The sequence below is a fragment of the Coccinella septempunctata genome, chromosome 5 (genome assembly GCF_907165205.1).
Source record: "Coccinella septempunctata chromosome 5, icCocSept1.1, whole genome shotgun sequence".
NCBI classification, from domain to species: Eukaryota; Metazoa; Arthropoda; class Insecta; order Coleoptera; family Coccinellidae; genus Coccinella; species Coccinella septempunctata.
The window spans coordinates 32223063-32247163 of NC_058193.1; the positions used below are offsets into that span (position 1 = coordinate 32223063).

Below are 24101 nucleotides of genomic sequence, written 5' to 3' on the forward strand. Positions count from 1 at the left end.
CATCTTTGTATCCATTATTTTATTCGGTAATTGAAATGTGTTATGTATTTTTACGAAATATCATCGTCATCTACAATTTTGTCAGAAGAATCATGAAATACCTGGCTAAAACATAGAAGAAAAAGAATGGGACAAATTATTGTACGATTCTGTGATCTAGCTGCACCTTTCAATATTTTCTATGAATAGAAATATTAGAAATTGTTTTTGTCAGAGTTTGTCTCTGTTTTTGTGTTAGAATTACTGAAAAGTGTACGAATAGTTGTCGTTTTCTAAGTAAACATTACTTAAAATGGATCTTATGTGCAATTTTCTCCCTGGTGATCCCAGATTAGTCGAACAAATAGTGAAGGAATTGAAATCACAGGGAATATTTGATCAGTTCAGGAAGGAATGCATTTCAGATGTAGATACTAAACCTGCTTATCAGAATTTGAGGCAAAGAGTAGAAGGTAGTGTAACCAGCTTTCTCAATGAACAAACTTGGACCCCAGATATGAACAAAAATCAAGTACGGGAAATGCTCCGCAAGCATATTCATGAGTGAGTATTAATTTTTTTACCTGACAGAACCTATTCACATCCATATATTATTTAATATTTATAGATCTGGCTTTTTGGAGACAGGAGTTGAGAGGATTGTTGATCAAGTTGTGAACCCAAAAATAAATACAGTTTTTATACCAAAAGTTGATGATGTGATGTACAAATTTTTGGGGATTGAGAGACCTAAGGAGAAAAGCACTACACCACTGGAGATAAATACGGTTCACGATTTGTTACCCAACGATTTGGAAGCTGTATCCCCTGAATTACCTGAGGAAAAAGATTTCCCTAAAGAAGAAATCAAGGAAATTAAAGTTGAAGAAATGTCCCCAAGATTAGATAATAATGATAGAATTATGCAAGAAGAAAATTCAATTGATTCACAGTCTTCAATTCTTTCAGGTGAATATTTTCAGTAAATGCATCCCTTCTTCCTGTTTGTTAAATTGAATGAACTTCTTCAGTTGACATATTTAATTTTTCAGCTGTAGTAAGCCACGATTCTAACAACAGTTTGAAGCAAGACTCTGTTATGTCGCTCAACAGCTCAGAAAGTAGGATGTCCCTTCCAGAAAATACTCTGAAACTTGAATTAGAAGACATTTGTTTGTCTCAGAAATCATCAGATTCGAATTCTAAAACTGAAATACTAAGTGATGAAAAAATTTCTGAGAATAATATTGAAAACAAAGAAGAAATTACCAATGCTCCTGAAACATTCTCAGAAAAGACTTCAGAAGAAACTAAGCACAAATCGAAAGATGGGAGAAGGGATAAATATCATTCTTCCTCTGATAGATCAAAGTCAAGAAGTGACAAAGAAAGAGATAAGTCGAGATCTGACAAACCTAAGACAGAAGAAAAGGATGGAAAAACTGAAGAAAAAAAATACAAAATACCAAAACTCACAGATAAGAATAAGGATAGCAAACCTAAAGATAAAGAAGACAAACCTAAATCAGATAAAGGAAAAAGTGATAAGGATCATCGATCTGATAAAGATAAAAAGTATGACAAAGACAGGAAATCGAAACATTCCTCAGAAAAAGACAGTTCAAGTAGCGAGAAGAAGAAAAAAGATAAAGCTGAAAAAAAAGATGATAGAAGAGATAAAAAGGAATCTTCTAGAAGTGACAAAAGTAGGGACGATAAGAGAAGTTCATCATCCAAAAAAAGAGATAGTCAGTCTTCAAAAGATAGCCAAAAAGAAAAGGATAAAGAAGGTCATATCAAGAGTAGTAAAGAAGAAACATCTGACAAAAGCAAAAAGATTCATAGTTCTTCAAGTTCAAAAAAGGATTCTAAAAGTAGGAAAGATGATGATAAATACAAATCCTCACATAAAAAAGAGGAAAAGAATGAAAAGGATGAGAGGAAAAGGAAACGGAGATCTAAAGATGATCATCAGAGCTCAAAGGAAAAGAGAAATGGAGGGAGATCTTCAGATCGTGATTCTGATGGTCCGTCAAGTAGTAAAAGACCTCATGTGTCCCCACAAACCAGTAATGGTGATTACTCAACGCAGCAGACAAGTCAAGACTCTTCTACTTTGAACTCCGAGGGCAGCTCTGGATATTCCGGGAATTCTGATAAAGCCGAGGATCAGCATGAAGAGGCTACTAACAAGGCTTTTATGGAAATGCAAAGAATAAAAGTACCAAAATTTGCTTCGAACTTGAATGAAGCCATGAAAATAATGAAAATACGTAAGCTACTCAAAAAGTTGGATGGTGTGATCAAAACAGATCCACAGAATTCAGAAGTGCAATTTATCATGGGAGAAATCGATGAATTGACGAAGGATATTAAAAGGGAAAAAGAAGAACAAGAGGAGCATGGCGATGAAAATGAGGAAACGGATGAAAACCAAAAGGCACAAGCTTCTAAATCCACGCCTGTGAATATAGACGAATTCATTTCATCTTCAAATATTAGTATGGCTAAATGGAATGCACTTGAAGCCAAGTTTATGGAACAAATAACTGATGTAGATTACAATTCTTATGAGAGTCCGTATATGGACGAAGAAGAGGCTTCTTTCGAAACGAAAGATGAAAAAACTCTGCTTGTGAGTGAAGTTTCTGATCGTGTTGAACAAGAGAAAAGTTTGATCTATGAAATGGCAGAGGCTGAAGAAAAAGCTTCAAATGAAAATTTGGACGAATTAGAAGAGAACCTATACTCCAACATAAACAAATCCATAGTGAATAGTAATGTAAGCGAAGATTATAATGAAAAAGTGGAAGATATCAACATTGGCCTACAAGATCAGAACACACCAAATGATTCTAATGTTACAGCATATGTTTCGGAGCAACCGGCACTTTCTAAGTCCACAGATTCCCAAGCAATCAATGTCGAAGAAGTAGAATCTAAGGATGTTGGTATTGATGATGTGAATCCTAGGAATTTCAAAGATTTTAAACAGAGGGCCATAGTGTTGCTTCGTAAACATGCTCTAACTGAGGAAATGATAAAAAATAAAGAAAACTTAGAATGCGAAGCAGATCCTGTAACAGAAACTACGAATACTGTAGAAATTGAAGAGGATAACATAAAAGACGAATTAGAAGAAGTAGAAAATTCACAGCTTCTAGAAAACAGTGTCAAGAATGATGATGAGATATTGGATGTGTTAGATAAAGAAGAAACTATCAGTAGGGAACACACAGAGAATAATTTAGTTGTTGAGGAAACAATTTCTCAGGATATTGATATATACAGTTTACAGAATTCTTGTGAAGTTTGTTTGGACAGTAAGGGGGATGTATGTAAGGGCTTAGAGCGCTCAAACAATCGATCTTTGAATTTTATTCAGTGCATTATCAACATTCTGGAGAATGAAATTTCAATAGTTAAAGAAACAAATTTAGAATTTTATAGTAAGAAACATGAAAATGAGGACCAAACTAGAAAACGGAAGGTTATCGACTGGAAAACTGATGTTTCTAACAATAATTTCGAGAATTCAGGTGAGTTTGATTGAAAACGTTTTTCTGTGTTATTGAGAGTTAGCTGCTGGGTAAAAATGGTAGATACCAGCTGAATTGTTCATGTTTATTGAAACTTTGATTTTTACAGTATTTGATTTTGAATTAATCTTTAGTTAGTACACCGGATCGAATTGAACAGTCATTCCGTTGTGACACTCAATTCTACTGTAAAAATTGCCGTCTTGGAATTTTCATTATGTAGGTTCCTGAATTAATCTCGTTGAGTAAAACAATGTAAACAACGGTTTGAATATTCTTTTCATTTCCAATTTTGGAGTTATCTGTTAAATCCATATTTGAAATTAATAAGTAAAAAAATCATAGCAAATAGTAGAATCAGGGGAACTATGTGTCCCAACTACCAAACTTTATCTATTTAGGAAATTATCTATTAGTCTTGTTGAGATTTTATCGAACTAGCAAACACATGTACGTTTTTTTATGATGAATTATCGGATAAAAGTGATTGTGACTCAGTAGTCCCTTCTATGTTGGAATCATTTTTGTCTGAAAGGTGAGTAAGTATTTATTATGTAATTATAGTTTTTAGTTGTTGAGAGTATTTCAATTCGACACTTTCCTATCTCTAATTTCTAATTTTTCTCATTTACAGTCTGGAAAGGAATAACTTGGCTATTGGATAAAGTATGAATAGGGTGTGGAGAAAGAACTATGAAGGAACGGAATTACAATGGATCTGATGAGCGAATCCTCTGAGAAATATGTTTGTTGTAGAAGACTACACTAGTTTGTGTAGATGAAGGCAGAATGCATTGACGAAGTCTAACCAGTCTGGAGAAGAATTATCAGTTAACATTCATATTGTTTCAAACTGTTATTATGACTGTTAACATGAGAATAAAATATTTTTCTAGATGTTTTTTTCTGGAGATTTTCCACTTTCATTTCAAATTCTGAATGAACAATTGCTTAAATTTATATGAATTATTTTGACTTTGCAATTTTAATGTCAGTAGTAAATTTACCATAAGTCACCTTATATTGAGGTCGTATAGGGAAATATGGCGAAAAATTTATCCTTTCCTTGAAGAAAAAACAACCCAGGTAGTCTTCTCCAAGTTACCTGAAAATTTCATCTGAGATAAAAAAAGAAAAAAGATAAAAATTAAAATTGCTTTTCAGCTGCCATCTTTAGGGGGCTGTATCTAAGCAGGGTTTACCCAAAAATATATATGTAACCCTACCCCTTAAATTTAATCGAAATTATTCATTTACACCCTATATAATGATTATGGGGTATAGTTGTTACATACAGAAGGTTTTACAGGTTATCTTTACAATGCTCTTACAATATCGAAGCAGTAGAATTACTTAATTTGGTTTAAAAAAAACTGGTAATTTTGCAGCAATGATTAGAAACCCTCCCCTGTCATTTTCTCTGATTCAACCCTCAATAAAATGATATAATACAGAAGGAGTTACTCGGTTATCTGATCTGGGACTAAGATGCAATAAAAGAATTGGAAATACATTGCGAGGATTAACACTTTAACATATCTGCCCCTAAAAACGTTCCCTGGGTATGTGAACGAAATTCCACAGTGTGCTCTGCGTAAATGACCCTACAACAATCAGAAAAAACCGCAACAACCGTCATTAGCATAGAGAACAATTTTGTTTTGAACCTTATAATGGGGTAATTTTTTCATCTACCCCCTTTTTTCAGCATCAAAACGGCTCGAAGTTGAAGAAACCAAGACGAACCCGAAGAAATTATTGCCGACAACCAAGAAAATCCATCCCCGTACAAGTATAATATTATTCGTTACATTTATGAAGGCTGCTAATTTTCACCGAAAATTATTTCAGATAGTAAAACAACTACTAAATTTGGTCATGCCGAACAGGAACATATGAAAGAAATGAATCTGGGCATCAAATCACCAGAAATGAAGAGCGGAAGACAGAGTGGCGTCAACTGCAATGCACCTGAAAGAGTTGAAAATCAAGTCAATACGAAGACGAATAGATCAGCTGACAAATCGAGCGAAAAGAAAATTAGTGAGTGAAATGTTTCGAAAATTGTTGCTTTTTGGTAGTTTCCAAGAAGAATATTCAATTATTGGTCTTTTGAAAGCTGTTTCATTCACAAACATAATAAATTGGAGGAGTATATGTTGAGATGAAGGGCTCATCTTATTACTTCTTGGAATAATTCATGAAAAGTATCAATTGAATGAGCATCTGCAAATCTTAATTGATTTCAAGTATCATACATTTCAGATGATGTCATTCGTTGTATAACTATTGTAATTTCCATTATTGAAAGGAAAATCAATCTTGTTTTTCCAATTGACTCTTAATTGTTCATATATTAAACCTACAGCCATTACTGGAGAATAAAATTCACACTGCTCAAAAATTGAAACAAATTATCCACCCCAATATTTGGACAATGAAACTGTACTTATTCATAAATTTGTTCATTTTTTAGGAGCCAGTCAGCGGTATTCCAGTGAGGATTTATACAAACCCCGTATATATTTGAGGAGGACTGGAAGGGATGTGAAAAATCCCTGATGGAGTCTCCTTACTTATATGATAGTTCTGTATAGTTTGTAAAATAATGTAAATAAATTTTTACGTTCACAAAGTTATGAAAATTTCATTTAAATATAAATTGTATATATTGCAGTAGGCCTTACTTCTTTTTATTGAAGTAAAATGTACATAATAGAGAAAGTGAAATGGACTCAAAAATAAAATATTTCATTTTTGTAAACCTGAAAAGATCTCGCAGATTTCATATGTAGATGATGTGATACTTCTAAGTATGATTGTGTATCTTGAATTAATTAAATTAATTTTTGTACTGAATCGATCTTTTCATTTACATCCGAATGAGACAAAGAGGGCGTACTTTTTATGGCGAAAAAACTAAATATAATGAAAATTGCGAACTAGCATCTTCTGTGTGAAAATTCTCAAGAATATTGAAAATTCTTGAATGCTGATAATATGGAGAGTATTGAGAGGATTATCTGTTGAAAATTCCGAACATTCACCTTTAGATTATCTAATATCAACGAAAAATAATTCCACGGAAACTGAATGTTTGATCTTGATCTTTGAATACAACATAACGAAATTTTGTGTATTATCCTCTTATTTAGTCAACTGTAAACTTCAACAGGTCAACTTTGTGATAAGTAAAATATAAATATTATCGTTATTCCAAATATTTTTACTGAATAAATGATTTTTGTTATATCTATGGATTTTCTATTATAGAAAAATTTAAGATATAATAAGAAATATTAAGTAACAAGGAGTAAATGAAAAATTATTCTCGATACCAGATACTATGAACAAATCGTCTCAATGATTGATAAAATTGAAATCGTGTATTGATCAATGATTTCCTCGAATAATTTCATTCTTCAATACAATTGACAGGTCCAGTTTTGGAAAAAAAACACTTGATTGATTGCAGTTGGGACACCCAGTATGCGTGAAAGTCAACATGAATGTCTGTCCTTTTTTTCAGTTAATTTTTCCACAGGAATATCAGTTTAAGAAGCGGTAAATTTAGGATAAACAGAAAAAAATTGCATGAATCATAATTTACGCAAACAAGTTCATACGAAACTCGAGTATGGAAAAATGCGGAATGTGACCAATGAATTAATTAATCAATGGATAATATATATTGATGTGATGCTTATTTTGCTCTAAGAATTCAGATTTGATAGTCTATAGGAGCGGTTTTTCCAGAGGTTATCTGTGAGATTTTTGCACACAATCCCTGTTTTCTGGAATAAATCTCCATTTAATTCTTCCTAGAACTCGTAATGATAAACAGGGGTCAATTTAATATGACCTGCTTTATCAATTTCCAATAGATTTCGGATCGAAGTGTTCAGTGTTGTTAAAGTGTTCAAAATGAAGGTACTCATCTTTGTGGTATGCTGCATTGCAGGTAAAGTTTCACATTATTATATATTATATCACCCTAAGTGATGGGACAGTTAAAAGAAAGAGTGCAAAAAATATATTGATTAACAGTTGAAATAAATAGAATTTAAAATCGCCTTTTTGCTATAATGAAATAAGTTAATGAAACTTTTTTATTTATTGATAAAATACTACTTGAAAGACAGCACTTTCTGGAAAAAATAGTCTTGTTCAGTGATCATGTACCACTCAGAAGATATGACGAAAACGTTTCGGAAAAATTTGAAAACAAATGTCTTTATCTCGAGAACAGAGAGCTTATTCGGACATAAAATTGGTTGTTGATTCATATATGAAGTTTTCGTCCTATTTCGAATTATTTCAAATTGTAACGTTTTGGTTTGCTTGTAGCTTTAAATTATGTTGCTTGCTCAAGCAACGATCAGATTATGCACAAGTTGAAGTATGTTGAAACATACCTTCAAGAGAAACAAGCTATCGATGAAGTGGGTTCAAGGATGGAACAAATTTGTCCAGGCTCGAAGCTGAAGTTTGAGGTAGAGTATTTTATGTTGTTCTTCAATAAGAGATATGCGGAGATTTTGTCCATTCAGTGCGATAAAATTAAAATAATCGTTTTCTTCTCGCAGAAATTGTATCTTTTATTCCATTTTTATACATTTCGTAATTATCATTTTTCATCTAAGTTCCTCAATTCAGAGAAATTATATTCAAGAAACTATCGAATTATTATAAAGACCGTGTGCATATTAATTGCTTTAAATGATTTGTTGATCTCAGAAAAGAGTGAACTTTGAGTGGTGGTCGTTTATTGGCCTGAAAAGGATAAAGAATATTCCTGTGACCCTACCATTGATCAATCTCATATCAATGAAGGCCTAGAGATTATAAGCACTGAAAGTGATATGAATAAATCAACATCAGCTTCTCTATTTGTTACAGAGTTGATAACGAGGATGAGTAATTATTTCTTCAGTAAAACTCGCTTTATTTGTAATATTTGACAAAATGAAATAACACACAGGCTAGCCATTGTATTCTGTAGAGAATTTCTCCTATAGTTCTGTTCTACCTTGCCTTGGCATTTGGCATGCCAGAGTACCTTTTGCCCTATAAATGCGATTTCTGGTCCCACAATCATGACGACATGCATCCATCGCAGTATGGGTTACATATCAGCATGCAATCATATCGCAATCAGTGATCTCAATATTTCATCACCACTGTAACTATACATTGCAAAAAACCCTTCAAATGTTTATTGCAGAAAGCCATCGAAGAAGTCACAACTTGCGGAAATGAAATTGACGAAACAGCTGAAACTTCCTGTTCAATCATAAAGAATAAGATGCCAAAATGCCTAGAGCCTGTGATGAAAGTGGTCAAGGATTGTATGCCAGAAGGAAGCAAGGAAATCCCAGATTTCATCTTGAAATCATTCCTCCAAGGCATTGAGTACATTTGCAAAACTGACGGAGAACATATTTTTGGTGAGTACAAGAATCTTATATATGCAACTTTCAATCATATATTATCCTTCTAAAATTCTCTAAAGAACTTGGAAACACCTGCTTGTACAAACCAAACCCCACTTTGGATGTTTGCGGACGCAAACTCAGAATGAGATTCCACAGGTATGAGAAGAATGGAGTAGGAGTTGAAGATATCTGCAGGTGAGTCCTAGAGGTTTTTTTTTTGTAATGGTTATCCTTGAATCGAATATCTTTTCAGTACATTGCATTACATGAGGCCATGTTTGAAGTCCCATTTGAACCTTTCCTGTGGAAGCCCAATTTCCAGAGAGGCTATTCTTGGTTTTTACGATGCCTTTTCATCAAAATGCAAAACTATTGCAGATGCGTCATCCAACGAGCTGAAAGAAACACCAGAAATCAAAGTTTCCCAGTGAGTTATATTGATTTATCGATACTTCTAATATTAAATGTGTTATTGGGAATTTTAAACGACTTATTGAACAAGTGGGTTCAGTTTCCGCATTGTTTAATAATAATAGCATCTTTATGAAATACCGAATTTTAATTTTTTCCAGGTTGGAGGACCTTTCCTAAATAGTCCAAGTTTTATCATGATGGGTGTTTGAAGATGCATGATTCCCATCAAAAACGTGCCTATAATTATCCATCATGGAATACAAAATATAAACTGTTAATGTTTGTCTTTGATAATAAATTTTTTTGAAAAATCTTTCTGGAAATGAACTGAGAGTCTGTCCTTGTAATAGTCTCCAAAATCCCTTTCGATAAAACTGAAAAAATTCTAAATCAAATGAGTAATGCAAGGATGTGTCAGAAACATGATATTTTCTGGCTCGGATGAGCATGACCAGTGGTTCTACCCTTTCTTTTTGAAAATTTCAAATTTTTGGTACCGATTATGATATGTTAGTCCGGTCCTGTAGTTACCATAGAAAATTAAAATATATGGTTACACTAACAGTTCCAGGCACATTAAAAGATAGAAGAAGAACAATTTAATATTCGATGCATTCCATCAAATGTTTGGTTATTTTGACAAGTAGATTTTGGAGGTTAGATTAGTCACTGTTATGAAATTAAAAAATATCTCATTCCAACATTTCAACATTCCAAAATGAATTCAACAGATTTTAAATTGGAAAATTTGAGAAAAAACATAACTGAAAGTAGTTTTCAAATAAAAGCCATAGTTCAAGTAAGTTCGATCTATAAGCTTCTGTTCCAACATAATTTCATTCTTGTATTTCTAGGATATAAATGAATGTGAGGGACCATTATCGGAACTTCATAAACTGAATTCCGTGGGTAGATCTAAAATTGCTTCTCTCAGGGAGCACATTGATAAATTTTTGGAAATGGCAGATGAAAGTAAAGATTCTAACCTACTGAAGGAGGTAATACTCTACAGAGAACAGCTATCTAGGTGAGTTTATATCGTTTTTGTGAGTTCTGAGTTGTGATAAAATCTCAGTACTCAATGTCAGTATCAGTAATTATGTTTGGAATTACCCAAATTCAAATCAAATGATTTCAGTACAATGGATTATTTTAAAAAGGCAAATATAAAGACGATGCTGAAAATTGAGAAGGATTCCAAACAAAAACTGTTCAGTAGAAGTCAGGAATCTGGCCTTAGACTGAGGAGTCAAAAACGTGATAAGGAGAGTCTTGTTAAGCAATCATCAAATATAACTGATCAACTTTTGGCAGTTAGTAGACAGCTTGCCGATACAACTAAACAGAGTGCTGACACCTTGGACACCTTAATAAGCTCTTCAGATAGCATATACGGGACACAGGAGGAACTGAAAGTAACTGGTGGTGCGATTACACAATCAGGGAAACTCCTAGCTAAGTATGGGAGGAGGGAGTTCACTGATAAAATCCTAGTCTGGTTCGCTTTTCTGTTTTTCTGCTTTTGTGTGTTCTACATAGTGCAAAAAAGGTTATTTTGAATAATTTTTTTCACTGATATTGGAATACGAAGCTGCAAATTTTGGTTGAACAGGTGATGACTATTGTCTGGGTGCTATTATAATAATAGCTTATGGAGTTCCTTAAAGGGGTAGAGATTTCATTTATATCAATTGATTGTCATAATTTCTATGAGGTTTTGAAAGATCATTATTATAATTGAACATAATAATTTTCAATGTATGGTTTTATGTTGACAAAGCACCAATTGAGTGTATGTACTGAATGTAAATAAATGAAGATATATTTACAAAGGAAATAAATTTCATATCGAATGCATGTCTTTCATTCTATTTAACCTTGTTTTATCCTTATTCCAATGTAGTGAAACAAGAAGGGAAATATACTAATTCATTTCAATATGTTCTACTCACTGACATAAGACAAATGTGTAATATGAAGATGAAAATATATTCAAATCACTAATGAAATCTTCTAAATTATTGGAAAGATTTGAAAAGTTGTCACCACAGTCTCCTTCTGGTTTGAAGTTGTCCCCACAATCTTACCTGACCAAAAAATTGGGTAAAAATAGCAACATCATCGAGCAACGTAAAAAGCACTTTCATATGAACAAATTTTTCAAACAATGAGCCTGATAAGTCAAGATCCTATATTCAAAATTTGTAGAATTGCTTAGCTAATGCTGTCTGACCAATCGTCAGAGAGTACAAATCAAATTTGGCGTGTCTAGTTGACATCACTTCATTTTTGGCGACGTTTAAAATTTCTTCAGTCGAATTTTCAAAAGACCCCCGAAAAACTGATTATGTTGCGTCAGGACCTCGTGAGTTTTGCAATTTCCCGGAAGCTATTATTCTTTCATACAAGAAATCGCATTGCAGGATGAAGAAGATCTCCGAACAGAGATTTACAGTTTGCGCAAACACATAGCCCGCGTTTGTAGTGAAAATCAAATTTTGAAAGTGAAAATACGGAAATTACAGGACGAGATGATCAAACGGGATAAGCAACTCGATGAGTTCCTCAGTTCGAAAAGGGTAAAATTTTGTTTTTACTTACGTTTCAAACTGCGAATGCAAAAATTTTAGTTCTTTGGTTTCTCTAAGAATTTGCAAGATAAGGGAGCATCTGTGCTGATGAACCTGAAAGTGAAGAATGATAAAATGGAGCAATCGCTCTTAGAGAAAGATATGATGATAAAAAGATTGCAGAACACGCTTCAAACTGCGAAACTGTACAATGCGAACTCATTGAACAGAAAATTAGCATCAAAAGGTAGGTTCTATGTTGAACTGGGCAATTTCCAATGATTCCCTAAAGCTTAAGGAATCTAGGCAAAGAAAGTCTACCGAAATTTTCAGAGATTATTGAAGCAAATTGATTTCCAGACACATTTTTTTCAAACTTTTTTCAATTGACTTGAAATGCCGCTACTGGAAGTGATGTTCTTTCGAAATTTTCCTTATTTCGACCGTTTTGAGCTTTGCAGGTGTTGAATGCACACTTTTGAACGATAACAAGTTCGAGTACAGAAAGAAAGGCTCGATGAACACAAAAATTGAGCTTCATATGCCCACCTTCGATATTGGCGATTGCGAATCTGCCGAGGAAATTTACGATAGCCGAAGAGATGTTGCTAAAATGAACAAGAAGAACGCGAATTCGGTAGAATCCAAATTCCTCCTTGACATCAATTTGGACCTGAAGCAGACGACAAAACCTACGTACTGTTCCGAAACAAGATTTCAAAGGTGATTTCACCAATTTCTATGTTGATTGTGAAAATGTATTTGCTTCAATTCCTGTTTAGATTTGCAATGTTCGAAATATTTAGATTTTTCTGTAGATGAAACAGTACAAATTGGCGGATGCGCCAGTGCCCTTCCATCTCATCTTTTCTCAATTCCGTAGTCGTAGCGCATCTTATCACATGGAAGCCAAAGGATCGAATTCCGAAGGAATTATAGAGAAATTTTCAGAGGAATACATACCTGTGGAAAGTGAAAGGAATAAAAAAATGGAACATAAGAAAGAGCTCAATTATCGATCGCAAAAAGATGTGGAAGAAGATGCATACGTTAATCCGGCATTCCAGAAAATTCTACAAACTATCGAAGAGATCATGACTAGGGGAACCAACACCGATCTGAATATATCCAGGACTGTGACTATTGACGAATCGGTGCAGTTTCCAGTCGAAGGTAAGGAAGGCAGCAATCTTATACAGGATTATGGAATATTAGCCCTCTTGAAAAAATCTACTTCTCAATTAGTCGATTTTCCAACAGAGCAAGAAATTATGCAGATCTTGGATTCGCCATCTGAAGTAGTCAACGAGACGTCTAACGCTCCTTCACAAGAACATCATCCAGGAGGAACAGAGAAGATCCTGGAGAACGAACAGCCTCCTAGTATACTGGATGAAATACAGGTAACACGAATAAATGGTGGCAGCAACTGCAAAGAATATTACCACAACAGTAAGCTTATCGCAGGTTCTTCAAAACAGTTCGCTAAAAACACCATAAGTCCATCTTGCAAGATAACCACTGATCGAAGCTTGAACCATTGAGTCGTTAATTGAGAGTCCAAATTATAGAAAAAACGGGTAAATCATAGCATTGTCCAGACCTAACCTGTGTTAACTCCTTATTTCCAAGGATAAAATACAGGATTTAATATCTATTGCTCCACACGACGAAGTCCAAAAATAAATGAACAAACTACAGTAGAAAAAGTTCTCAAGTATGATTTCCAGGATGCAGAAATGCATAGACTCAATGTTTTTTTGCAATAAACGGAAAGAGAACAGCCCTCGTTCAACTGTGTGTTCAAATTTAAATGCCATCTCGTGAATGCGACTACCAACTGGGAATTTGTCAGAATTATGTTTCGATATAGGTCCAAGACCAGTCTGACTGCGAGGCCAACAGTGTGAGCGAAAAAACTGACCGAATGGAGAAGTCCGCATCTCGAGTACCCTCCAAACGATTCCTGGACAAGGAAATGCCGCATGAGGAGATCAAACAGCTACACGTGTACCTTCTGGATATGATATCGCAGGTCGACTGTCTCAAAGACACAATTTCCCAGATGAAAGCGGATCAGGAGAGGACGGAAACCGATCTGAAATCGAAAGAGTAATGTCGAAATCACGACGAATTCTGGGAAATATTGTACAATTTTTTTTTTCAAGCGAGAGCATCGATAAACTGGCGAAGGAAATTGAGGCGCTCAGGGAGTTGCGGTCTTTGTCGTCGAATCAGGTCCCATCGGACTTGGAATTGGCCGAGAAGGATAGTGCGTCTGTTGAATCTTACGAAATCCTGCAAAAAACTACACAGTGAGTAATTTTTTTTCTTTATATAGCCAACAAGTTCGGTCTTGAGGAATTTTTAACAGACCCCATCTTTTTCGCTAGTTTTCGATGGACAACTTCCTTCCAGAAAAGTCGTTGTGATACATATTCTGAGAGAGGGACTCTTGTAGTTATAAATCTCCAAAATTCATCGAGCTCGTTGCAGTGGCAGTTCCAGGAGTGATGTTGAGAATGTTCCTTATATACTTATCAGCATTCATAGCTCCATTATCAACGACCACTAGGTCTTTGCGAGCAGTCAAAGATATTCCACCCCATACCATAATCGATCCTCCCCCGAAACCAGTCAGGAAATTGCACTGAGCATATCTTTCATGTGGACGTCTGTATACAAGGGAACGTCGATCACAATGGTAGAGGCAGAATCTAGACTCATCTGTGAAGAGAACTCTTTCCCAATCGGCCTCTTCCCAATGGATATGCTCTCTCGCAAAATCCAAACCCGCCCTTCGATGGGCTGGGGTAAGAGCTGGGCCACTTGCCGCGACACGAGGCCTTAAATCATATTCCCTGAGGCGATTTCTTATTGTCTGAGTGCTAATTTGCACCTCATGAGTTTGCTCAAGCTGAATTTGAAGGAGGCGAGCGGTTGCAAACCGTTGTCTCAACGAAGAAACTCTCAAGTAACGTTCTTGAATGGCAGTTGTTACCCGTGGTCTACCCTGTCCTGGTCTTCGGACATTCATACCTGTCTCCCTGAATCGCTGCAACATTCTGGACACACTTGTATGGGAAACTCCAAACCTTTCTGCAATTCTTGTGTATGTCCACCCTTCTTCTCGCAAAACTACCGCTTGGGCACATTCCTCAAATTGTCAAATTGCGTGTTTCGCGTTGCATAGCGATAGAGTGTAGAAAATCAAACGAAAGAAAAATTATTGATCACTAGAATTGATCGTGAACAACTGATTTTAGAATGGAGCCAATACATTCAAAATCTGATAATATCATCTTTTTTTTATTCCTGCTGGGAAAAAACATCTGTATTGAAGAAAACCGTTGAAAGTGGATAAATATGCATGCATAATTCTGATAAAAATAATTATCATTGAGAACACATTCAGTTGTACAATAAATTTGAGATTTCCATAATGTGCATAAATTTTTTTGCGCAGTGTATTTGAAATTCTGTAAAGTGTTTGTTGATATAAAATAGGTAATGTGTCTTTATATAATTGTAATGATATCAGCTATATGAAAGAAAACTACACTTATTCTTATTTGAAGAGGGAAAATGATGATTGATGATACTCGCTCAAGGTATATACAAGTTTTTCGAATCATTTTACAGGTGGTCGAAAAGACACTGCAATTTTTCGCAAATGACCTTAAATGAAAATGTCGATAAGTCCATTTTTTCAAGTGGCATTCCTATGTTTTCAGGCAGAACATCAAGAAAATAGCTGGAAAAATGAAACATCTGAGGGAGACCAAATCGAAATCGTCAATTTCCAGTCAGACAGAAAAAAAGCAATCCAGAGGTTCGTCCAGGAGCAGCAAACCGGAAAAAAGAAAACCGTCGGATAAAAGTAATAAAAAGGGAAATGTAAGTGATTCCGATACGAAAACTGTTCTGAAATTGATTCTGATCGGTTTCTGGTGTTTCGCCCTGTATAAAAGTAGGGCACTACATGAAACGGTGGGCTATCTGACCGATTTATCATGCCCGAATTATATATTCAAAATGGCGTTTTTATGCACCCCTTTCCTCAATTTCTGTAAGAACTGACTGGAGAGAATACTGCAATAAACTTTTAATGTTGACACAAATTTCAATTCAAGCCGTCATTCGCTGGGGAATAAGTTGATCAGTTCCGATTGGACAAGCAGTCGAAAAGAATTTACGAAAATCATCTTCGATACTTTGACTGCATATAGCTGACAAGCACAGAGCCAAAAATATTTTCGATACTTCAGACTTCAGAATGATGATTTTTCATTCAAAAACCATCTCGAGTTCTTCATATATAATTACTTCCCGATTTGTATATGTTGTGAAACTGATGCTTAGTTCAGCTCTAATTTCATAACCTACCCCTAAATTAGAACTTGACAAACACACAATATTCAAATCAAACTAATACATCTTGTTGATTTTCCTAAATTTGAATGAATAAGTATATAAATAAAGACGAAGAACAACAAATAGAACAGTCTAAAATATCCTTCATAGCTAAAGGTTGTATATTCGATACAACAAATAGTTTTTTCTAATCTAGTTCTGATCATCATCTTATATCGACTACCGATCGTGGACTGGTACTGTGTGTAAAGATAAGATTAATAATCTTTGATTGTGTGTACGTGGACCACGTTTTGTTTTCAGGAAATTGGCTCAAAACTGCCCATGTGTGGGCACCATTAGTTTGTGGTCAGAGCATTCGCCAATTTGTAACGACAGTGATTATTCATAGCGCAGCGTTAATTTTCAAGTTATTATTTTAAAAATGAAGCGCGTAGCTTAGAGTTACAACTGATAATATTGGAGAAGAATTAACACTTCATATAAACAGAAAATAAAGAATAAAGAAGAATCCTTTTTTATTGTAGGCATGAAATGGTTAATCTGATCGAATTTGAATTTTCACTCTTTTCATTGTGAGGTCGATCACAAATATCAAATAAGTACTTATACTTCTTAAAGGTACTCGTAGAGGAGTATGTACTACCCTCCAGAGATGATCTTTCTAGCATCTGAGGGCTTTACGGTTAATTGATAGTATACAAGGGTAATATGGGCCTTTTAGGGTAGGTACCCACAAAAAGGGGGCGTGCAGGTTGAGTTCTATTGAAGCAAGTCTCTAGCCACTCCTTATATTAGGGGGAGTACATCCCCACTACGCAACGCTATACTGGGAAGAGTCAAAAAGTGCGAAATCATGGACTGCAGTTCGCCTCATTGGAATTATTTTTAGTCGCGAAAGTGAATTGTCGAAACATTTTTGTTGCTGAGAAATAAAGAAAAATTATTTTCAGAGAAAAGCCCAGGAAAAAGTGATCGGCATTGGAAACGGTGATGTTGTAGATGTACCATTTTACAGATGCGGTTTACCAGCCTGTTCTGCCATTAAGTCAGCCAGAACCGAATACGATGAATTAGATTGACGTCGTCCGCTTTTGTGTCCAATGTGTTATGTTGAGAAAGTAAATTTTTTGAGTTGTTTGATATTAAATGTTTTTTTAAGGAAGAAGTCCTTGGAAATTAGTCCACACTGGTTGTGGTAGATGTGTAGCAATATTACTACAGTAAAGTACCTACCCTTTCCCACGTTTTTCTGCTGACCCATCTTTTTTGGACCAATAATTCTAATAATTCTATTTAATTTATATCATAATAAATTATGGTAGTTCAAGGTGCAATATTTCTTATTTGGTACCATATTTTTTTTATTTGAATATCATAAGTTTCAACTTAGGAAGCTTTCGATATCGAAAACCTCAAGGGTGACATGGATCGATAAAGAATTTCTTGTACATTTCAGATAGTATTTTTATCGTGTCTGGATCTTGGCAATCAGCTAAAGCCATGTTCAGGGTACACTCAGCATTATGTTCAAGAGCTCTGAAATAAAAAAAAAATGAACCGCATAAATATTAGACAGTGTTATTCTTTCAGTTCGACAGATCCTTTGAAAGGAGTCACAATTTTCGTATTTTTATACACTGTTATACCTATATGTGTTCTTTTAGCGAGAACTGGGATATTTCAAGTTGTTTCTTCAATCTTTTTTACTTCGTCAACCTTTTGCACACTGAAATCGATTAATTGCAGTAGGTAAAGTTTGATAAAGTAAGGAAAGAAGTTTTTCCTAAAAGAACACATATGTATAGCAGATAATAAATCATAATCATAATCATAATCATCATAGCAGATGATGTTCCAGATAAATCAACAAAATCCAGGAATGGAGAGGAATTTATACGTGACATAAAGTAAGTCAGTATGGGTGTGTTCTGTGATACGTGAACCCTAACAATTGTTGAGCAGTGTATTAGTTGTCGAGAAGAACTGCAGTTGCAGGATGGTACTCATCCATGCAATCGTGCAAAAAATGTCGCAGCAAAAAGAAAATCTTCATCTCCATATGGGGATAAATAGAAATTTTTTGCTAGATAAAAGAAATGGAAGATGTTCAAGAAAACTTTGAACAAGAGACGAGGGATCATGGACATTGAACATTTACTTGCAATACTCCTCTTTCGCGTTGATTATTTCTTCATGACTCCGTATGCGTATGGATTCTGTCGTATTCTTCCAACATGACGTTAATGAAGCCAGCTCGTAATTTATACAAGGGTTCATCATTTCTGAAATTTATATGTTTCTAACGATGCCATATATCGAAACGTCCATTTTTCTACTTACCGAATAAATCCTCGTATCTCGTATTGCAAATGTAATCTCTGACCGAACTGAGCGCTTTCAGGAGCATTTCAACGAAACCTTCAAATCTTGTTCCCGATATCCTGCTGAAAATTATTTCTAGAGGACGCAGACAATCGTTCAGCTCCATCTTATTCGTATTACAAATAATTTCAGCTGGGTGCATGATACACTTCATTACTGCCTCGATGATTTCCTGGAAAAAAATTCATTTGTGAGCAAGCTCTTCCTCCCCCAATAAATTCAGATTAAGAATCTCTGTGGGTTTGTGTATAATACTCTTCTAAGTGAACACTAGCGGTTGCAATATTTTAACGAAGCTAGGCCGGACCTGTAGCGCGAGAACTGCGTCTCTAGATAACATTGCTTTAGCATTCAACGAATGAAAGCTAATTTTCCACTGTTAAAATTTATTTTACAGCTCAAATGGACTGAATAAATTTAGACGAGAAACAAGAATTCTTCAAAAGAGCTTTCATCATTGCTTTTATAACGAAAGATACTCACATTCCTGAAGTTTTCAGGTCTGTAACCTGCAATATTCTAGGTATCAACCTTTCGCTCATTATCTTGTAGATAGTTAAGGCCAGTCCCCTAAAACTTGCCAGTCAACCCCCAAAATCAGACTCTGTATGCGCCACTATAATTATTCACTAGGTAGGCATATTTTTGTTGCATTTCACGTATAGAATTACTTCCCAAAGTAGTTACTGAACTCCCTGTATGATATCACAATTAAGGTGATCTCATCTGTTTTATAAAGAATTAGAAGTTCGAACTTATTGGAAATTTTATGATCAGTATTTCTATCTATCAATTCTTTGTACAGAGCTCCCGCTCAATTTTTTTCATTATGTATCAAAAATTTTCAATTTTATTGATGTCTAAAGAACTACCAGGCTATATGGAACGTCCACTAATACACCTACTAATTTTTGGAAAATCTGCTATTATGCGTTTTGGAAATTTTCATTGATAGATACTTACCGCGTAGTCAGCGTCTTCCTCATTCAAAAACGAGCGATGCTTGGCAATTGAGGTTTTCATTTTCCCAATAGCAGCATCCTGAAAATCATTCATTTCCATTTGAGGTTGCGAATGTAGTGGTTCAAATTGATGAAGAACTAAAAGTATATCAGACATAAATTTCGTGAGAGTATTCTCATACTTTGCAGAAACTATTCTTTTTTTTTCTGTAACACAGTGAATTGAGGGGAGGATTTACTTACTCATCAAGAAAAAAAATCCTAACAATGCGAACGGCGTTTTCATAACGGCTCTAGAATATCCAAATCACTGATGGGTCGAATAGTTGATAAGGGACGACTTGAATTTTTATAGTTGGCGTGAAATTGATTCAGCAGTTATCAGAAATTTCATTGCTCATAACCCACAAATAAAACCATGAATATTTTATTTTCATGCCTAATCATGGTTCCAAATCGGTTAGTAATTTATTGACCATTTGAGCTTTATTCGATTAAATTTCCGTGATTCTCCCAAGGATTTCCATGAAAATAATACTGGAAATTGGAAATTCATTAGGAGCATTTATCATTACGTTTACGGCCAGATTTTGCTACTTATAACAGGAGTTTCATGACTCGGTTATATTTTGTTGAAGTCAACGATTTCCACAGCTGAAGCATAAGTTTTCTTCTATAAAGAGAGATCAAAACAATGATATGAAGCCTTATTGTATAGACTTGATATGATATTTATAAAAAAAGTTTTTCGTTTATACAGGATTATATGTATATAAATATAACGTACACAGGGTTTTTGAATGTTTTTCTGTTCTCTTCCATGGAGAAGTAATTACAAACACGCTTCATGTGTTCTCATATGATAAAGCAGAAAATATATCCCCAAGAACATTCTGTATACATAGAATCCTTAATTCCTCAACATGTATTTCGGCAAATGATCCACGTCTTCATGGAACACTCTGTGAAATAAGTTTTTCTTCGTATTTTTCCATAAAAAATTTAACAGTTTATTTGTTAGATGTTTATTTATTTCATACACACAAATACAAAAATTGTAGTTATAACATTAGAATTTGAACTTTAACTCAGGCAGAGCAGGGTTTGATGATTGCTGCTTCGTAGAGGTCGTTGAAACTCTTCTTGGTCAAATCGTTCTTGCAATTCTTGTTGATCTGTTCAAGGAGGCAAGTTTTCTGTTTCACAGCTTCCCTGTTAAATATGAAAGAAGACAATCAGTTGACTAATAAATATGCACATCTTTATCCACCCTTCCAACAGTTATTAACTATTGTTGAAATTGTTTTTCTCCTTCAAGATTTTAACGAAAATTTTCAATAATCTTGAAGAAAATTCTAGATTTTCATTCCAGACTGAATCCCATATGGGTTTCCAAGAAACGAGGAAATGTTAGGAAATATATGATTTTTGTGATAAAAAATATATCATTTCACTGTACTTACCCACAAAGTTCAGTCTTCAAGTTGGTGACTGCATTGATGTTCTTTATTTTGCTCTCGATTCCAGTGATACAACTTTTCAGATTATCAACTTCGATTGCTGCACAGGGGTTGCTCAGTTCTGAAAGATAAATTGACTGATATTTTTCTCATTTTCTCATTTTGGAGCAACATTACACTCGCTCTAAAAAATCAAATTGAAAATTCAATTTTACGATGTTTTTATCGAGCTGAGGGGATTGGCAACTATGGCGACATAGTCGAGGCTAGCAAACAGGTGAGTACTCACATTCATAAGGGTATGTGGGAGCGACAAATGGCTATGGACATGCAAATGGAAGACTTTGGTCTTGTGCGATATTCTTCTTCTCCTTGTTCGAATTATGAATAGTTTTGATGAGCTTACCGACAATGTCCCTGACTTTGGAGTTGCAGAGGTATTCAGTGGTAGAAGTGACAGCGTCAATGATCAGTTTTGGAATGTCGTGGAATTTAGCTTCCAGGCATTCTTCGAAAACTTTCTCGATTGGCTCAATGCATTTCTTGAATTCAGCACCAAGACTGTCGCAGATGACTCCTTCTGATTTCGATTCCTTTGCACATTTGATGGATTTCAGAGCTGCATCCTGGAAAAGAAATTCGATTAGATGATGAACTTAAATCATTAGCAAAATTAAGTGTTTTTGTAAATAGAACTTGTCTGTAATTTCCAAAATTACACTGTCGAATGCTGCATGAGTTACCCCATTATTACTTACGTATAACTTGGTCGAGTTCCTCTTGCAAACGGCTAATTCAATTTGGCCAGTAACTTCCTTAAGACCATCCTTCAAGAGATCTTCTATTTCCTCGGAGGAAGAATCTGCCTTTTCAATCCTTTTTGAGTAGTCTTGAATCCTGTTAACGAGTTGATTCAACTCGATACGCCTGGAGTAGGCAACTGAAAAATGTAATTTTTCCCAATGTAAACTCACGTTTTCAACAAAAAATTAATTATGAAAATTCTACTTGGTGAGTTGAACCTCACATGAAAGAGAAGGATGACACTCACCTGCGAAGAGAGCTGCGAAAACCAAGAAGAACTTCATTTTGAACAGAGAGCGGTCTGTTACTAATCAAAAAGCCAAGGTCCTAGCTTTTCTTTTAAATATATATATGTGAGACCCCTGCAACTGGTGTTAATTAATCAAAAATAAAGCGATAAATATTTGTAATCGTAAACAGAATTATTGGAGATAACCCTATATCTCAGAAAAGAATCCTTCCAGAGATGGGAGATCAACAGTTCACTAGTAATTACATAAAATTATCAGTTTTTTGTTTTTTCACCGAGATATAGATGAATATATTTATCAGATCAGAAGAATCATTGTATGGTATCGTAAATTAGCACAATTTGTACAAGGGAATAAGATAATAGAAAATGCACATCCAGCAGGTTTTCAAGAATTTGATATTATTGTCTATAAAAATTCACTTGCGATCATTTCCAAGAAATTTATCGATTATTCATTGCATAATCAGTTGGATGAGTAATGATTAGGGGGTTTCCAGATATTCAGTGATACTTTTCTCCAATTTTAATAGTTCATTACTTTCTAACTTTATTTGTTTGGAGATTTAGAGGTGTTGGCAGATGTTCAGCAGGCTATTTGCTATTTTTTCCATTCGAAGATATTTTATTCTGCATTTAATAGAGATGAAAAATTTAACTACCCAGAAGTGTTGAGTATACATCCCGAAAAAATAGTTATGGAATGATTCAATGCCAATTTTTTTTTATATACTCTATACATTGTTTAACTCTTGACACTATAAGCTAGACAATTTCAGTCATTGCGATTGCCTCTTTTTGTTATTTCATTATTTGCTAAAGCTGAAACCTAACTACACATTGAATCTTATATTCTTCTATTCTTTCAAGTTGAATATTCGTGTAGTCGCTTCTTTTGTTTCTTTAATTTACCCATGTTACATATTGTTTCCATTTGTTACTGACAATCTAGAATTTCAAATTTTTCTTTAATATTTGGTTGAAAAGAAACCAGAAGGAATTTAAAGAATCCGTACGTCGTTCATAATATTCGGAATCATCTGGATTAGATGATTCAAATCCTTTGCTATTTTCATGTGTATTTATTCATGAATATTTCCATATTTACACGTGAATCTGTGATTTATTGCATCTGTACTAATTATTGATGGAATTGGTTTGTTATTTTACGATATTTATCATCTTTCAGAACAACAAAGTTGAAAGCAATGAATACTTGTATAAATTATTAGGCGCTTATTCTACTGATTAGTTCGTAAATGAAATTGTGGAATCATTAAATCAATAATGTAGAATGTTTTTATGGGAAAACCCATAAAAAATGTTATTTTTGGTTCTCACAAACAGTTATATCGAATGAAATGAATTTAGAAATATAGTTTTCCATTTATTTAATGAATCTTTTTCGAAAACAAGAATCACCCACGCCTTCCAGTTTTTCATTATGACCGTAACGTATACTAAAAATACCAAAAATTCAAATAACCCAACCCTTGAAATTAATTTGATTTAGCTAGTTAATCTAATAAATTTTGTTTTTCCAGGGGTGGCACAGCTCATTATGAAAATATAATAATATAATAGTAATCACGTTAACTAACCATCTTTTCAGTTGAAAATCCATCTTCAGAAGATGAAAACAGTATTTACTAACTATTAAGTAAATTCATAATCGAACAGTAAAATATTAATATTCCATACCTACCTCAAAAAACAGCTTTTAGCACATCTATATGTTACTCTACAACATTCAGGACTACCTACATATATTTTTTATATTACGCCTTGTCCGGATAAGAGCATTTACATCATTATTCAATAAGACTACAAGGGGGATAAATTTGCTCGGTTGAAATTGAATGGGAATGAATTTATTAACAATTTTCTCTTCGAAAAAATGCATCATTCATTAATGGATTCGATCCCAAG

At 34.4% G+C, this 24101-nt stretch overlaps 6 protein-coding genes and 1 long non-coding RNA gene across 10 annotated transcripts; 4 read left to right on the forward strand and 3 right to left on the reverse strand.

Annotated features, from left to right (window-relative positions):
* Positions 1-205: 205 nt before the first annotated feature.
* LOC123313529 (biorientation of chromosomes in cell division protein 1-like 1) lies at positions 206-6377 on the forward strand. Of its 2 annotated transcripts, XM_044898452.1 has the most exons (6): positions 206-543; positions 608-948; positions 1032-3518; positions 5227-5310; positions 5370-5561; positions 5995-6377. In XM_044898452.1, exons 1-6 carry the CDS (start codon positions 293-295, stop codon positions 6078-6080), a joined length of 3441 nt encoding a protein of 1146 aa, XP_044754387.1. In that variant the 5' UTR covers positions 206-292; the 3' UTR covers positions 6081-6377. The 2 variants fall into 2 exon arrangements, with proteins under 2 accessions (XP_044754387.1, XP_044754388.1); XM_044898453.1 differs by lacking the exons at positions 5227-5310; positions 5370-5561; positions 5995-6377 and adding an exon at positions 4153-4419.
* On the reverse strand, positions 3539-6457 carry LOC123313530. Its single transcript, XR_006537746.1, has 3 exons — positions 6421-6457; positions 4536-4623; positions 3539-4046 (listed from the first exon to the last, which is right to left on the reverse strand). It is a non-coding gene; the product is annotated as an uncharacterized LOC123313530 (long non-coding RNA).
* An 862-nt stretch (positions 6458-7319) lies between these two features.
* Positions 7320-9685, forward strand: LOC123313709. Its single transcript, XM_044898692.1, has 6 exons — positions 7320-7479; positions 7866-8011; positions 8743-8965; positions 9031-9148; positions 9207-9380; positions 9526-9685. The coding sequence occupies exons 1-6, from the start codon at positions 7443-7445 to the stop codon at positions 9542-9544; spliced, it is 717 nt and encodes a 238-aa protein (XP_044754627.1). The 5' UTR covers positions 7320-7442; the 3' UTR covers positions 9545-9685.
* A 128-nt stretch (positions 9686-9813) lies between these two features.
* On the forward strand, positions 9814-11220 carry LOC123313710 (vesicle transport protein SEC20). Its single transcript, XM_044898693.1, has 3 exons — positions 9814-10166; positions 10222-10394; positions 10506-11220. Exons 1-3 carry the CDS (start codon positions 10086-10088, stop codon positions 10924-10926), a joined length of 675 nt encoding a protein of 224 aa, XP_044754628.1. The 5' UTR covers positions 9814-10085; the 3' UTR covers positions 10927-11220.
* A 382-nt stretch (positions 11221-11602) lies between these two features.
* Positions 11603-17454, forward strand: LOC123313394 (autophagy-related protein 23-like). Of its 3 annotated transcripts, none has more exons than XM_044898265.1 (10): positions 11603-11732; positions 11791-11946; positions 12016-12184; positions 12399-12660; positions 12821-13110; positions 13183-13340; positions 13811-14049; positions 14106-14252; positions 15672-15834; positions 17265-17454. In XM_044898265.1, the coding sequence occupies exons 1-10, from the start codon at positions 11715-11717 to the stop codon at positions 17391-17393; spliced, it is 1731 nt and encodes a 576-aa protein (XP_044754200.1). In that variant the 5' UTR covers positions 11603-11714; the 3' UTR covers positions 17394-17454. The 3 variants fall into 3 exon arrangements, with proteins under 3 accessions (XP_044754200.1, XP_044754198.1, XP_044754199.1); XM_044898263.1 differs by having other exon boundaries at positions 11604-11732; positions 11998-12184; XM_044898264.1 differs by having other exon boundaries at positions 11604-11732; positions 11998-12184; positions 13198-13340.
* A 203-nt stretch (positions 17455-17657) lies between these two features.
* Positions 17658-20062, reverse strand: LOC123313397. The gene is made up of 5 exons (XM_044898269.1): positions 19902-20062; positions 19660-19796; positions 18655-18868; positions 18473-18596; positions 17658-17850 (listed from the first exon to the last, which is right to left on the reverse strand). The coding sequence occupies exons 1-5, from the start codon at positions 19942-19944 to the stop codon at positions 17727-17729; spliced, it is 642 nt and encodes a 213-aa protein (XP_044754204.1). The 5' UTR covers positions 19945-20062; the 3' UTR covers positions 17658-17726.
* A 605-nt stretch (positions 20063-20667) lies between these two features.
* LOC123313395 lies at positions 20668-22296 on the reverse strand. Its single transcript, XM_044898266.1, has 5 exons — positions 22170-22296; positions 21877-22058; positions 21525-21744; positions 21122-21239; positions 20668-20870 (listed from the first exon to the last, which is right to left on the reverse strand). Exons 1-5 carry the CDS (start codon positions 22204-22206, stop codon positions 20747-20749), a joined length of 681 nt encoding a protein of 226 aa, XP_044754201.1. The 5' UTR covers positions 22207-22296; the 3' UTR covers positions 20668-20746.
* Between the last annotated feature and the right edge of the window lie 1805 nt (positions 22297-24101).